We start from the raw sequence: 15,373 nt of genomic DNA, 5'->3' as shown, positions 1-15,373 counted from the left end.
ACATGCATTTTCTGTACATTATTACCCCGTAACGGGGTAATTACCCCCGTAATAATAAATATTTATTAGCGTGCAGAAGCTGCTGATAGGCGCTTCAGGTTAGTTCAGCTCACAGTCATGTGATCATATCAAAATGGCCGCGCCCTTGAGTCTGGAGGCGTGACGTTATTCACGTGTGTTATACAGTGTAACGCAGTTCAAGTCAGAGTTTTATTCGAGGTTTCTTCTCCGCTGAACCCGGCACTCGATAATGGATAAGGACAGCCTGATTCTGTGAGTTAACGAGATGTTATAGGGACATAAGGCACTGATCTGGTAAATTAGCACGATTATTTGTGTATAGAATATTCTGGATTAACAAAACGACTGTTGACTATTTATTAAAGCTTTGAGAAGGCAGCTGCTGTCAGAGCGATAGCATGTTACATAGTGAGTTTCGTAACTGCAAACTGTGCACTGAAGTACGCATCCTACTTTAAGTTTTATTTATTCATATTTTTGTCAGTTGTGCATTTCATTGGGATGAATTGATTTGTTAATGCTTAATAATATATTTGTTATTTGTAAATTAACACGTTTATAATAATAGAATATGATAAAACAATAGCAGCCATAGGTCGTATATTATCATTCATTTCTAAAAATGTTGTTAACACTAACTGTTAACATACTTATTTGTCTAGATCTGACTAATTTATTGTTTGATTTATCTTAATAATTTGACAATACATTTCAGTATTATAGTTTAACACTATATTTTTAGCTTTATAGCTCTTTTATGTACATTTTTAAGGCAGCTTGATGTAGCAATAATTTACTTCATTTGTTTGTTTTAACATTTGTTGTATACAAAGCTATACAATGACAACGAAGGCTTTCAAGTTTTCTTATCATAGGCTACAGGGTGTATTGTGTGGCACTTTTGATTGTCATCTTATCCCTTCCTAAGAAAGCCGTTAGTCCCTTCTCTCAACAGTGCTTATCTACTTGGTTCACTTGTTGCCTAAAACATCTGCCATACCTGATCATCTTAACTCAAGGGTGGGGTACTGAATTCAAGAATACACCGGTGTTTATTGTTCTTTAATTTAACCATTAGACCCATTTAACAACTGAAGTTTTTATAATGCTGTGCTGTCTTCACCTCAGCCCCAAAGACTTCCCGGAGCTGAAAAATGACACATTCCTGCGAGCCGCCCGAGGAGACGAGGTAGAACACATTCCTGTGTGGTGTATGAGACAGGCCGGCCGATACCTGCCGGGTGTGTACTTGTTTTTGATCAAAGTAATCTGAAGTGCTGATGTGATACGGCCATTTGTAATAAAGGCATCTTTGTACCATTGTGTCCAGTGTGCTGAAGAACAAATGTTTCTGTTTGGCTAAAATTCTCTTTTAACCCTCCAACAGAATTCAGGGAGGCAAGGGCAGGGAAAGATTTCTTCGAGACGTGCCGCTCTCCTGAAGCCTGTTGTGAACTAACTTTACAGGTCAGCACAAATAAACATCACAGGTCTAGGTCTCAGGATCTAGCATGTTGAGTTTTAACACTATTTTAAATACATTTTTTCAGCCACTCAGACGATTCCAATTTGATGCATCTATCATCTTCTCTGACATCTTGGTAGTGCCTCAAGTGAGTAACACTGCTGTTTGTCTTTAAAACAAATATGCTACACGGTTTAGAATTGCTTTATGTGGAAGGTTTTATTTAAACAAATAATTGTAAATAATTGTAACAAATTATTAAAGTGAATAAAGGCACGAATTGGATTTAAAGTGATAGTTCACCCAAAAATGAAAATTCTTTCATCAGTTTACTCACCCTCATGCCATTCCAAACCTGTATGGCTTTTATTTGCACTACTCATAATACATTTTGAAGCACATTGGTACTAAAAAAACATTGGCCCCCATTGACTAACATTTTATGGACACACAACCACGTATGTGTGTGTTTATGGGTATAATGTGTATGACTAGGCCATGGGAATGGATGTTGAAATGACTTCAGGAAAGGGCCCCACATTCCCAGAACCACTGAAAGAACCTGAAGATCTACAGAGACTGAAGACCAAAGTGGACGTGACAACAGAACTCGACTATGTTTTCAAAGCCATCACACTGACACGGCACAGAATAGAGGGAAAGGTTCCTCTCATTGGCTTTACGGGAGCCCCCGTGAGTAGACCAACCATCGCAAATATACATGCTAATCTTCACAAGATGTCTGGAATAATAATAAAAATGTCTCTCTTCTCCATCTGTTCTGTGTGTCTTTGGGATGGCAGTGGACTCTAATGTCGTACATGATTGAAGGAGGAGGCTCCCCCACACACTCAAAGGCTAAACGCTGGCTCTACAGGTACCCAGAAGCCAGCCACAAACTCCTGAGCCAGCTCACAGATGTGATAGTGGACTATCTTCTAGGCCAGGTGAAAGCTGGAGCTCAGGTGAGTGAGACCGAGCTCATGAGGGTCTGAGAATTCTTTGTTAATCTCATGAGGTTAGTTGTGTAAATAATTCAGAACAGTACGCATTTCTGATGAGAACGTCTGTGATTCAATACATGTTTTCTCTTTTAGGCACTGCAGGTTTTCGAGTCTCATGCTGGCTGTTTGGGCCCAGTTGAGTTTAAAGAGTTTTCTCTGCCTTACCTGAGAGATATCGCTCGCCGTGTTAAGGACAAGATCAAACAATCTGGTTTGGACAGTGTGCCTATGGTGAGCAGAACCTGACAAAAACTTCATTCTCATAGTACTTAGTTAGGGTCATTCATTGATTATATTTGTTCTAAAAGTATTAAGAAGTTTTAGAATGATTATTTATTAGCTTTCAAAGAATTAACGTTTCACAGAATTTCTATACTCCTGATTTTTCTGCATCAAGATAAAAAAATGATTGTGCACACCAAACAAATCAACATTGTAATATTATAGTTTGCCACTAGTTGTCAGTATTAGGTCATATTATGATGCACAGTGGGAATCTACATCCACCAACTCCTCTGTGTGTTTCCTGTGCAGATTGTTTTTGCCAAAGATGGTCATTATGGGCTGGAGGATCTCTCTGATTCTGGTTATGAAGTAGTGAGTCTCGACTGGACCATTGATCCTTGTTCAGCACGGTTAGTCACAAAGACGAGCCGCTGGAGCTTTGATATGAGAGTTTGGTTTCTGATTTCACTTGTACACTTCTTGCAATGCCTTGCAAAACTATTTCAACCCTTCACTCTCTTTCTTGAATTATTTGCTGAGGTGTGAGTTTTGGTTTATTCTTCCATGCAGATTTCCTCCCGATTATGTTTACACAAATTTTGAATAGTCCCACAACATCAGGGTTTTGTCTCTGCTAGTGCTGGACATTTATGTTTCTTTTTGTTATTTAGTCCTGTTTTAGATATTACTATCTTGCTAAAAGTTTGTGACCTGTGACTTTTTTACAGCACAGGGTTTGACGGCAGTTGTTTTTCAGTAAAATAAGAAAATATTACCAATGTCACCATGATTTAAATCTTTAACATGGCCTTGCTTAGTCAATAGTGAAGATATCAAAGTTATATTTTCACAGAGTCTTCTTTACATTATGTAGGATGATTTCATGTAGACAACTGCAAATCACAAAAAGATTACTTTAGCTTGGTTTTCACAGATAGGGTCACATTCTTCCAATTTACTCTTGCTTTATTATACTTTTCCCGAAATCTCTTTAATTTAAGGTGCCGAAGCCTGTTTATACAAATCCAGTTGTCTAGTAAAATGACAGGATTGGCCGAGTTTGAATACTTTTGCAAGGAACTTTGTTTATATGTACCAGACAAATGTTTGAATACACAGTCACACTATTTTCCATATTTAAAGCTATAAAAAAGCAAATTTAGACGTAGATTTTTGTTTGAAAATCATTGCAAGAATTTAAGCATATATCTCAAAAGGTTTTTATGGTCGTGAGAATATATTTTATTGTGTGTTTTAAAAATTTTGACTGGTTTTGTATATGTTTGTGTGTTGGGGAGATTTTATTTGGAAAGAAATGTAATTTATCTTTGATACCTAAGTTTCCTTCTTTGGGTTTTTTTTAGTCTAAGGACTGGAGGGAAAGTCAGTTTGCAAGGCAACATGGATCCTTGCGCTCTTTACGCCCCAAAGGTGAGGCATTTACAACAACAAAAGACTAAAACTTAAGTCTTTCCCATCGTTTCGAATTGATCTATTATTTAAGCTATGAAGATATTAGTACACAAATTCTGCTTACTGGGTTTCAAAATAAAGAGGCTGTTTTGTTTTTACAAATTTGGGCCCTGCTAGTAATATGACCCATAAGAACAGCTGTTTTCCACACAGAGCTGTCTCTGGCGTTCACTGCTCGTGCATTAAAGCATGACTTTCATAGCATTGTTTTTGCTACATCCAAAATATTTCTGAAGTTATTTGGGTGTGACTGTCCAGCCTATTTTGGAAAATAGTAGCTCATAAATTTTCATCAGCAGAAAGGAGAAAAAGAGCACAAAGTCAGTGTATGATAAACAAACCAACTTATTTTAGCTTGTGTTGTTAGGAGCGTATATCTGAGATCGTGAAGAAGATGCTGGAGGGATTTGGCATGAAGGGCTACATCGCTAATCTGGGTCACGGGCTGTACCCTGACATGGACCCAGAAAACGTGGGGGCGTTCGTGGAGGCTGTTCACACCCATTCTCGCCAGCTCCTGAAACGCAACTAAGACATTAATATGTTATACTCATATTGTGTCTGACTCATTTCAGTTATTCTGTAGTCCGCTGGTTTTAATGTTTATAATGGCTCCACAACAATCCATTCGATTAATTAAATTCTTGCTCAAAATATGTTTTTGCTGGATTGATGTGTTTTCATTTGAGCTGATGCACTGAAGAATGTGGAGTAAGTGATGTACCGTAGTTACAGAGTACCGTAGTAACATCTGGACTGACACATGGCAAAAACGTAAAGAACTTTGTGTGTGTACATATTTTTGGTGTTTAAAATAAAGCAAAATAAAGAGTGGTCCTTTAAAGACAAACTATCCCTCAAGAGAATTTCATTAGGCACATCTATTAATCATGTGAAACCATTTCTATATTTTTACATGTTGTGGTGGTGGTAGTGGGGTTACTCTTTTGATCTATAATTTATTGCTTCTCTTACCGCCTTTGCATTTAGTAATAGAAATGTTAATCCCAGTGGACGCAATGCCAACCAACGAAAAAGCACCCTGCGTAAGCAAATCCTTAAATCCTGTTGTTTTTGGGAGGGAGGAAGAGGGATTCCTCAGCAACACATCACGTGACGTAGGGGAGATGTTTTTGAAGAACCCTGATCCTCAAAACATGGATTTATTGGAATAGGCTTTGAAAAACTCCATAATGTTCTACTCTCTGACTCGAGATAATAAATCCTTTTTTTTGTTTAGCGATAAAACAACAACATTTCTATTGTTCTTTTTTCATTTCAGTTGTTTACTTCAGGCTGTTTAGCAAAGCAAGATTGTAAATTGAAACATCAGAAATAGATTCTCTCACACAGATACATAATCATTTAGTAATAAATGAAAGCACTGACTTTTCCCTGTGTTCAAAACTGTCAACTGTTTCCCTATTATTAAAATGATTAAAAAACAAATTTGCTGATCTGTGTTGTTGGATTTTTTTTGTTTGTGTCTGTAGAACACAGCTGCGTATTGCAGGCTGAGCCATTTCCTAGATACACACACACGTGCACACATTCTGTAATACCTTGAGGGGCTTCTGGCATTATTTTTAATTGCAACAATGAATCCACTAAAAAAAAGCTGAATTCCCCAAGGCCTCCTTTAAGAAACCACAAGGGGGGTATGAGTAGGGTCTGTGGGGGGGTTCAGGCTCAATCTCTCAGCAAATCAGCAGGCCTGAAAATCCAATATGTTCCTCAAGACAGCAGGCTGTACATCATTTGTCAGGTCTCGCCTCTATCTGTACTTTATCAGATGGGAGGGTTTGGGGGTTCTTGAGCCACGACAGAGTTGAAATGTGAGGACTTGGGAAGACAACATTAGAAGTGTAAAATCCTGTCCTTTAGGAATGATCACAGATTTTTGGACGTGTTTAAACTGCTCTTCTGCTTTTGTGCAGATACTAACACATCCACCTAAGGTTTCTGTGATTTAAGCTTGATTTGTGCAATCTCAAAAATGTTCTTTCATAATCCACTACAGTGGCCCCAACCTCCCACCCAAAAAGTGCCAATCTGCCGCACCCCTCCTTACGCACTCTTCCAACACTCCAATTACAGGGGGATTCTGGGAAAATCAGAGCAGCAGAACGAAGCTCCGCAAATCAGCTCCCCTAAGAACACAATGTGCGATTGCACTGACAGCTGAACCTGCCGTGCAGGATACTGAGGACAAGGCCTCCTCTTACTGCACAAACCTGTTCACAGCGCCCAGAAGCACAACCGCGTTCAGAGTTTCCTGACAGCCTCGGGTGCTCCGTCACTTTTCTTCTGATGACGTCTTGGCTTCTAATTAAATATACTTCAGTGAACCGTTGTTCCCCAACAAACAATGCCTGTTATCCCCACCAACTGGAGCTAGACTTGAGCCCATCTACTCGTTGCTCCAATCCAACAGCATTGGAAGCTCACAACAAGGTGGGAGAGCCAATTATTTGCCTCTCATTCCTTGCTGTGGCCTGTGTCCCTTCCCTTCTGCTAAATCATAGAGCTAAGGCTAAAAGTACAGAGCCCATCCATATTTCAGTCGGCAGCGCTGCCACGCTTGACAAACACTTACCCAGTGTCCTCACAGGAGCCGAGCGCTGCACAGGGTCCAAGACACAACGAAGAGCAGCAGATGGGACCCTGATTGATGGGATAGTTTGTATAAGCAGGCCCAAAGAGCATTGTTCCTGTCGACTCCATCTCTAACACAGTCTATCACTCTGACACAAGGTTTTCATGCTGTTCATTGTGAGCAACACTACGTTTCTAAAGTGGAGATAGGTGGAGCGATATAGACTAGTCAGAATAAAACACGTTGGGGGTTGTGACCACAGATTCTGAAGCATTTCTAACATAAACTGTGGTGATGTTTTTTTTAGCATTTATTACCTTTATTTAATAAATGTCTGTTGGATTTGAAAACATCTATGGTAGTGTAGGATACCCCTAAATATTGACACAATTACCATAAAGGGATAGTTCACCCAAAAAGGAAAATTCTTTCATTTCCTTTAAGTTGTTCCAAACCTGTATACAGTTCTTTGTTCGGTTGAACAAAGAAAGCTATTTGGAAAAAAACATTTTCAATTCTGGGACAACATTGTTCATAGTAGAAAAGTATAAAGTATATTTTTTGTTTGTTGAACACATAAGATATTTTAAAGAACGTAGGAAAAAAACACTCCTTTCCAGAAAAACATACAAAAAACACTGATGGCTGTCAAATACCTTGAGTTTTACATACACTGTAAAAAACTATAATATTCCGAAGGCTTGGGCGCTAGAAACTTTCTGTAAAATGACGCTTTGTTAAGTAAAATGTCATGGTTTCAATTGTAACTTTTTCAGTATATTTCCGTAACTTGACATTTTTACAGTATTTCAAAAATATGTGAAAATGATTTAAAATAAAAATTACATTTTATTCCAGTGTTGTAAGGTTGACCATTTGCAAGGATAACTGGCCATATAAAAGGAAGAACAAAAAATGATCAAAAAGCAAAGAGGCGCAAGACGTGTTTCACACTTTATTCATAGAAAAGCACTGAAATTCAACACAAATCATATAAAATGGTAGTAGCATTACATAAATAGTAATAAATTTTTGTTTATAGACATTAGCTCAAGAGGTTGCACAAACAAAAAGTGTTGATGAACTATACTTTTGTGGCAACAAATACTGGATACCTTTTTATAATTCAGTAGCACAAAGAGGCGACAAACACTTTCCCTTAAATTAAAACGAAAATCAAACAGTAGATGAACTAGTGAACAATCTCTACCAGCGATAAATTTTTCCTTCTAAACTCTAGGGACAGATCAAAACACTGGTACAGTTAACACATATAGACACTTAAGAGTATGGAAGAGAGAAATCAAAGCCAGAGGAGGTTATTCTCTTTTTGCAATGCCATTGGACCAACTAGTTAGCTACAAAAAAATGCTTGACTTTTTTCCTTTTTGTCTTTTTCTTAGTCTTTTTTTCACATTTTATAACTTTTTTTAAAGGAACAGGCAGCACTATGACCATTCTGCGGGTGTGCTTATAAAAACAAAACTCTGAACTGTGAACTTTCTCTGGGGTCTATTCAGCTCCCTGACTGAGCAGGCTGCATAATGTGACTAACACCTTGCGTTTCGAGAATGCCACAGTTGATGCAATCAACGAGAACGGAGACGAACGCTGTGAACCAAAAATTGAAACCGTTTAAACAAAAGTAACCAACCCTAGCCATCAACCTTGAGAAATATCAAAGTTGAGCGATTCATGAAGCGTCTCTCAAAGTCTTTTAGGCAATGGCATGTCACAAACTCTAAACAGACTGACCTTATTGCCCTCAATAAGCCCCATTACAAGATATCGCACCCTAAAGGAGAATAGTAGCAGATGCCCTTCATCCTCGCTTGGGCCAGTTAAAGGTGTAGGTCCATTTTCTCTGTGCTGTACTCCATCGACATTGGCAACACAATGTCATGAAACACATGCAGTGCTTTCAGAGAACACTATAAGGCTTCAAAGTAAAGAGTTGTACGTAGATCAAAGGCAAAGTCCATCCAAACTCACAGCTCGTGCAGATTACTTCCAGATATAAACTCCCCACCCCCCGAGCCAAACAAGAAATATTCCCAAAGAGAAAAGAGGGAGGAAGATCGGGAGGGCAAATGGTGAAGTGGTTCTGCATAGTCTGTTTATAAACGTTTGTCCCCTCCGTTCTTCAATCTTCAAATGCTTCCTCTTGCAAAAAAAGTTTTTCGAAAAATAAAAATAGAGTTTACAAATAAAACTGTAAATCAGAAATGTACACAGGAGCACCTGAGAAATGTTTCTGAAGTCTTTCCTCTTACGGTTGTCACATTCCCAGCCCAACAAATTCAAGTATGCGAAAAGAAAAACATACAATTATCATAAATAATTATAACTTTACAATTTTTTTGAATTGACACTTTCATATTTACAATATCTTAAATGCTTATGCTACTACTTTTTTCTGTTTTGTTTCTTTAAGTGATTCCCTGAGAACGGAGTTGAGCATCTCTTTTCTCGTGTACTCTCTACTCTTTTTTTTTTTTTCCTTCAGATGGAAGCCGCAGAGTGCATTCTAAGTGTTCGGATCCACTGGGGCACTTGTGGAGGGCGGAGGTCATGGAATGTGGAAGATATTATGGTACAGTTTAATGCCAAGTAATTTGATGTTGTTTGTCAATATTGTCGTTTTGTCAAAGCATTCAGTCTATAGAGTTTACCCAGTAGATAACTGCTGATCCGAACGTGTCGTGAAGGGGATGGAATTGAATGAAGTGCTAGTACATATTTTATTACTGCTACTCAAGCTCACACAAGTCTTTTTGTTTCCATTTTTCACTGAGAGGTAACAGAGAAACATATGGCTGATAATGTTAGACATTGTCGGGCAAATTATATCTCTGTTTTGTTCAATCTCAGCGAACATCAAGAAACAGCATCAGATGTGACCTTCACAAGGATTTAGCACACAGGTATCCTCATGTTTTTTTTGTTGTCATCTTCGTGTTCCTCGCAAGTTTTTGCGCTGAATTTTGGAACAGAGATAAAAGATGAGCTTATAGTAATAAACACGGCAGAAGAGGGAGGAACTCATGACATTGTGGCTTGATTGAGTAATGGTTTGGAGAGTCGGCAGACTGGTGTTTGTTTGAGGTGAAGTCTCGGCCGTTTCACTCCTCCACGGTTCACTCTTAATATCAGGCCTTTTCCAAACAGTTAAAGCTGATCCTTAAAATGTGATCAAGGTATGATAGTAACAGTAACACTGTGTGTGAGTGTTTTAGAAATGACAGTTTGTTTTAAATGTTCCAGCCCCTTTTTCAAAACTAACAAAATTTGGTTTCTCTTTATGTGCCACGGTTACACTTTAATCACAATAGTTTGATTAAAAGAAATTAAGAACCCCAAAACAAAAACATAACCACTTCTCCCCTCCACAAGTTGGACCTGGTGGAATAACTTAGTGAACAGGACTTGTTCACGATATAAAAAACAAAGAATGATCAAAAACAAACAAATAAAACGTAGAAATTCACCAAAAAAAGTGTAATAAAATAATGCCTTAAATAAATGAATGAAAGAAGATTAGGTCCCCTGTTGTCGGGTGAATTTCAACCGAAACGTTCCCGTACCAACATCATGAGTTTCTTTTTGCCTTTATAGATCTGTTTGAGGTTGTCTATAAACTGAGCAAACTGAATGTGGCCATCTTGGGCCAATAGGAAGGTCTCACGTGCTTTACTTAGGAATTCGATGAACTCTCCGTAATGGCGCGGGCTGATGTGTGTGAGGCGTGAGTGAGTGGTGTTGATGTAGGCGCTGATGGTGGCATCCAGTAGCTGTCTCAACGGTGCTTTGTCAGTGCTCATGAGCTTGCCCGAGTTACGCCTGCCAGGGATGCCGGCCAGCCCGGGGGCCGTCATGGTACAGCGCCGAAGAATGTCCGAAAGCACTGTTGCACAGTGAACGCTCTTGACCACCAGTGGAATGATGGTGGCCAGCTCGTTCTTACCCAGCGAGTGGCTGAGAGCGCACGCCCACAGCACGTCGTTGATGGCCGGGTGCGTGTCTTGGTTGTAGGCCAGGTTCAAGTGGGTCATGGCGAGAGACGCCAGTTTGAAGGCTCGAAGGGGGTAACCGCGGTGCTCCATGTAGCGGGCGATGGTGAAGAGCTGAGAGTAGGTCATGCCTGTAGAGGCGGCATCGATTACTATCTGATATGCCGTCTCGAAGGCGATGTGGTCCTTTTCGCAGAGGGTGAGGGCAGACAGGGCGCAGTTTTGGGGGTCCTTCATGGCACACTGCAGGGCCAGGGTGCGCGCGCAGCTGGCGAGCTCCTCCCGCTGCGGGTAGTCAAGGCTCAGGCGTAGGATGGTGTTGTGGGACATCACGGTGGCTGCCACTATACTGGTGGCCTCGGTGGGGGTGAATAGAGTATACCAACTCTGTAATATACTGACCAATGCTCTTAGACCTGTGATGGGACAGACAACCATTCAAATCAGATGCTACACAACATCAAAAACTCATTCCAACCTGGCAAAGTGATAGAGAAACGAAACATAATTTGTTTATACATACCGACTTCAGTAGCACACGTGACTAGCCAGCGAACCATTTCCCTTCGCCTCCAGTTAAGTGTAGAAAGAGTCATTCTCATAACCTGCAGAGAGAATCCTACTTCGTTAAACACAGAACAGTATATCTGAAGAAATACCACTAAGCCAAATCAAACAGGATATCATTTAGGTATACGTTTAGGTTTACCTGAAGGCCAAGCTCCAATGCTACATTGAGCAGCGTGATGTCGGGAGGGTTATCTGCGGGGGTGGCAATCTTGAAGGCATCTTGGGCCAGTTTAAAGATGAGGGACGAAGAGTGGATGTGCTTCTGAATGGCCTCCAAAACAGTCCGCAATCTCAACATGTCACCTAAGACGCAACACAGACATCTCTTAGCCGAACATTTGCGCAAATCGTAAAACTAAGGTCACAGGTCTGTTTAAAAAATAAACTAATTTTGATCCGTGAGTTAGTGTGAAGTACTCACCCTTAGCCGCAGAAAGCATGGTGGAGGCCAGCTCGCATTGCTGAGATTCCAAGTGGCCCAGCGTGAACCAGCGTGGGTATCTGCTGGGCACTATGGAGATGCCGTGGTGTGTGTGCCCTACGTCACCCGAGGGAGCTGTGGACTCCAGCACTTGAAGCCTGGAGTAAACGTGATGATATTAGATTAGTCACAAACTACAAGACTAAATATGTTCAGAATAACATTTCTTTCATACTACAACATGTAGCAAAACATTCAGTAAGTAAAATAGATTTCCAAATTGACTACATCATTGCAGTTCATTCTCTCTGGTTCATGCTAGCTCTTTCTGATGGATAAAAGCACTCTGCCTCTCCTATCTGAGCCAACATATCGGACCACATTGTCTTCGACTCAGGATGAGCTGCTATTGATTGTATATTAGCGAGGACTCTGATGAGCTAGACTCAGATAATGATGCCCAAGTGCATACTATACAGTATTAAGGTCCCAAAGAGGCTTAATACAGCTAGAGCCAGAGAGCACAGAGCACTGCAAGCATTGCATCTAAATGGCTGCGTCCACCATTGTTAAAAAGTAAAAACAAAACACAAACTTCAAAAATAACACATAAAACTGTAAAAAATTAAATGGGTCTAATGCAACTAAGTTGACAAGTTTTGCATAAAATCTGAGAGAAAAGGAGTCTCGCCTCATTGCGCGAAGGCCCAGTTTGTACGCCAGGTCTGTGTCGTGTGGCAGCAGTGCTGTGAACAGGTACTTGGCAAACGTGTGCATGGGAACGCTTTCCCTGTGAATGACCTCACCAAGACCACTGAAGGGACCACCTGTACACATGGAAAGAGAGAAACCCACATCAGTATTGAATTCCAGGTGTGCGTCATGCTTAATGTACACATGTGTACATCTAAAATGCATTAGCCTATTTCATATACACATCACCGCTCCGCTCTCTAGTTATCAGCCAATACAAAACCCATATCGCTCGACCTCTACTGTTGAGTCAGTAAGGGCATGCATTGCAATTGAGAAAGCAATATGAGAGGAGTGTATCGCTTAGTGCTTGGATGGCTGGGGAGGCAAACAGGCAGGCGAGGCCTCGTGGGCTTTGACAGAGTCTGTCCTCCCTAGTAGCAGCACAGATGTCTGCTCTAAGGTTACAGCAAATGTCGGCGAGAGGCTCAGATGCAGGGTGGCCTGTTTTCAGGGCAGGGAGTTGGGGACACTGCAGAGGCCAGACTGCAGATCTTTTTACATGCAGAGCTCTCTTACACACAGAGGAGAGGGAGGAGGAACAGACAGAAGTAGATGGATATTCACATGGGAGAAAAGGTTATGGGAATAGAAAAGAACAGTGAAGGGGGGAAACATAGAGGGGAATACATCCTACAAATAGGTGATGATGGTTGGAAAGTAGGCAGCGGGTGAAAGAAAGTTGTGATATTAAGAGCGGAAAGAGCTTGTACCTTCTAAAAGGAGGACTGCTTGCTTGCGGAGCGTCTGTACTAATGTGTCATCCAGCTCCATCTCTTGAAGCTTGGCCACGATTTGCTCCTCATTGCGGCACACTTTGTCCTGGGCGTAGAGGCCCTCGGGCATCAGTCGTTGCTGCCCCATGCCCATCAGTGCAACTTCTAGCGCCAGCGCCAGGTACGACTCCCCTCCGTCTGGACATCCCCACACTGGCACATGTTGGTACACGGGAGGCTTGGGCTCACCTGAATCTACAAAGAGATAAGGGGTTGTTAGTTTCACTGCGCTTTATCACACTGTTAACATTTTATTAAGGTGGCATCTATCCTCCAACCTCCAATGAAATAGAAATCTAGTTGAAAATTTTATAAGGGATATCACAGGGTGACCTTGGTAGTTAAGTGTAGCTTGGATATTTTGCCCAACAACCTATTTGTGTTTCAAACAAAGAAAAATAGTCACGTTTAGAGTAGATTGCATGAATCTTTTCTTAGTCAAGATACCAGATAGGTTAGAGAGAGCATTGTTTTGGCTTTCCACGCTGCTTCAGCTGCTGTTGCTGGACCTGCTAAGCTAAGATCCTGACCTCTAGACAATCGTATTAGATAAAGCAGAGAGCCCACCCCCATCCCAGCACATGCCAGATGTTTCCAACTGTGCAAAAGAGTAAAACAAAGAACTACGCTCTCCAGCACACACACACAAACATACAAAACAAGCACATACACACAACGTGGCCCCATTGCAGTATGGCCAAAAGGGGAGCATTACAACGGGACAGGCTCACGGATATGCACAAACTCTTCCAAGTCACAGTACCATTTGCCAGTATTATTCAGGCACACAATGCCTCTCTGTGGGTTCCTCACTACAGGATACAATGGCCAGCACTTTTCATTGGTTTGAGCCTGAAGGGATGTATGGAATGCAAATGCTGATTGATTTTATACGTTTTACACCACAGTGTGGGCAGAATGACCTTTCTGATACAATAGCTCCCCTTAGCACAGCTCAAAAAAGGAGGCCAATTGTAAAGACTGGAGAGATGGGGTTCTATAAGAATGAATGAAGCTCTAAAAGACAGGCCAGTTGCTGAGCGAGAAACTGAATAATGCTCAAGGCGTCTCGAGGAGTCATAAAAAGACAGAAGATTGCAGGCGCTCTGACAGCCTATAATTGTGTACCTCCGGTATCCATGGTATTGTCATCCTCCACTCGACACGTCTCCGTGAGGGTGGTAAAAAGGCAGCCAATGGGGTCGAGGGGGTGGCCAACCCATCCCTCTAGATTGGTGGTATTGGTCATTCCTCTCTGCAGCAGCTCTGAAGAAAGAGAGAGATATATTTGACACATTCTACAAACACGGTGCATTTTGATGCATTGCATGCATATTTCCTATATTTTTATAAATGTTTGATCAATGAAGCATTTTGTTACAATATTACACAAAAATGTATGTTACCTTTCTTCTGATGTTTGTAAATGTCTAACTGCCGTTGTTGTTGAAGCCGCAGGGTATTGATTATGGCAACACCCAGTCGCAAGGCTTCTCTGGGGTACCCATGGGAGCGCAGGGCATCCACCCTGGCACATGCTGTAGGCACATGATCTGGAAGATAAATCACATGACACAGAATTAACATGATGGAGCTCTTCTTATTGGGACAGTTGTAATTATTTCTGTCTGGTTATATTTGAGTGTCAGATTGAAGCAAGGCAAGGCAAGGCAAGTTTATTTGTATAGCACATTTCATACACAATGGCAATTCAAAGTGCTTTACATAGAAGAAATTAAAAATATCCATTTGATAAAACAGTTAAGAAATAAGAAAAATAAAAGTAACCAGTTAAGAATAAAAAAATTAAATAACATAGTTTAGAAGAAATAAGAAAAATAAAAATTAACCAGTTAATAAAATAAAATAAAATATAGTTTAGATTAGATAATCAATAAAATAAAGTACAGCGCAAACAGTCGGACGGTCAGAGGCACAGTGGCACATTAATCAAATGCAAAGTTAAACAGATGTGATTTGAGTCTGGATTTGAATGTGACTACTGTAGGAGCACATCTGATCTCTTCTGGAAGCTGGTTCCAGCTGCGGCTCGCATAAT

The 15,373-nt window shown here is 40.7% G+C and overlaps 2 protein-coding genes across 8 annotated transcripts in view; one reads left to right on the top strand and one right to left on the bottom strand.

Annotated features, from left to right (window-relative positions):
• Positions 1-81: 81 nt before the first annotated feature.
• urod (uroporphyrinogen decarboxylase) lies at positions 82-5,647 on the top strand. 7 transcript variants are annotated; one of them, XM_079452703.1, is made up of 11 exons: positions 92-273; positions 977-1,041; positions 1,150-1,262; positions 1,409-1,488; positions 1,572-1,634; positions 1,982-2,179; positions 2,290-2,451; positions 2,584-2,721; positions 3,025-3,125; positions 4,080-4,146; positions 4,556-5,647. In XM_079452703.1, the coding sequence occupies exons 3-11, from the start codon at positions 1,235-1,237 to the stop codon at positions 4,718-4,720; spliced, it is 1,002 nt and encodes a 333-aa protein (XP_079308829.1). In that variant the 5' UTR covers positions 92-273; positions 977-1,041; positions 1,150-1,234; the 3' UTR covers positions 4,721-5,647. The 7 variants fall into 7 exon arrangements, with proteins under 7 accessions (XP_079308823.1, XP_079308829.1, XP_079308828.1 ...); XM_079452702.1 differs by having other exon boundaries at positions 112-273; positions 954-1,041; XM_079452698.1 differs by having other exon boundaries at positions 126-273; positions 950-1,069.
• A 2,079-nt stretch (positions 5,648-7,726) lies between these two features.
• Positions 7,727-15,373, bottom strand: part of zswim5 (zinc finger, SWIM-type containing 5) — a 41,604-nt gene continuing 33,957 nt past the window's right edge. The window contains exons 7-14 of the mRNA XM_079452669.1: positions 14,721-14,867; positions 14,443-14,580; positions 13,252-13,509; positions 12,477-12,612; positions 11,786-11,943; positions 11,504-11,667; positions 11,318-11,399; positions 7,727-11,210 (exon numbers count right to left, since the gene is read on the bottom strand). Coding sequence (XP_079308795.1) covers positions 10,348-11,210; positions 11,318-11,399; positions 11,504-11,667; positions 11,786-11,943; positions 12,477-12,612; positions 13,252-13,509; positions 14,443-14,580; positions 14,721-14,867 — 1,946 coding nt within the window. The 3' untranslated portion in view covers positions 7,727-10,347. The remainder of the gene's footprint in view (positions 11,211-11,317; positions 11,400-11,503; positions 11,668-11,785; positions 11,944-12,476; positions 12,613-13,251; positions 13,510-14,442; positions 14,581-14,720; positions 14,868-15,373) is intronic.

This window comes from Barbatula barbatula (assembly GCF_947034865.1).
Source record: "Barbatula barbatula genome assembly, chromosome: 3".
Classification (NCBI taxonomy): Eukaryota; Metazoa; Chordata; class Actinopteri; order Cypriniformes; family Nemacheilidae; genus Barbatula; species Barbatula barbatula.
Note: the sequence above shows the minus strand (reverse complement) of the source record. Positions and strands in the feature narration are given on the sequence as shown.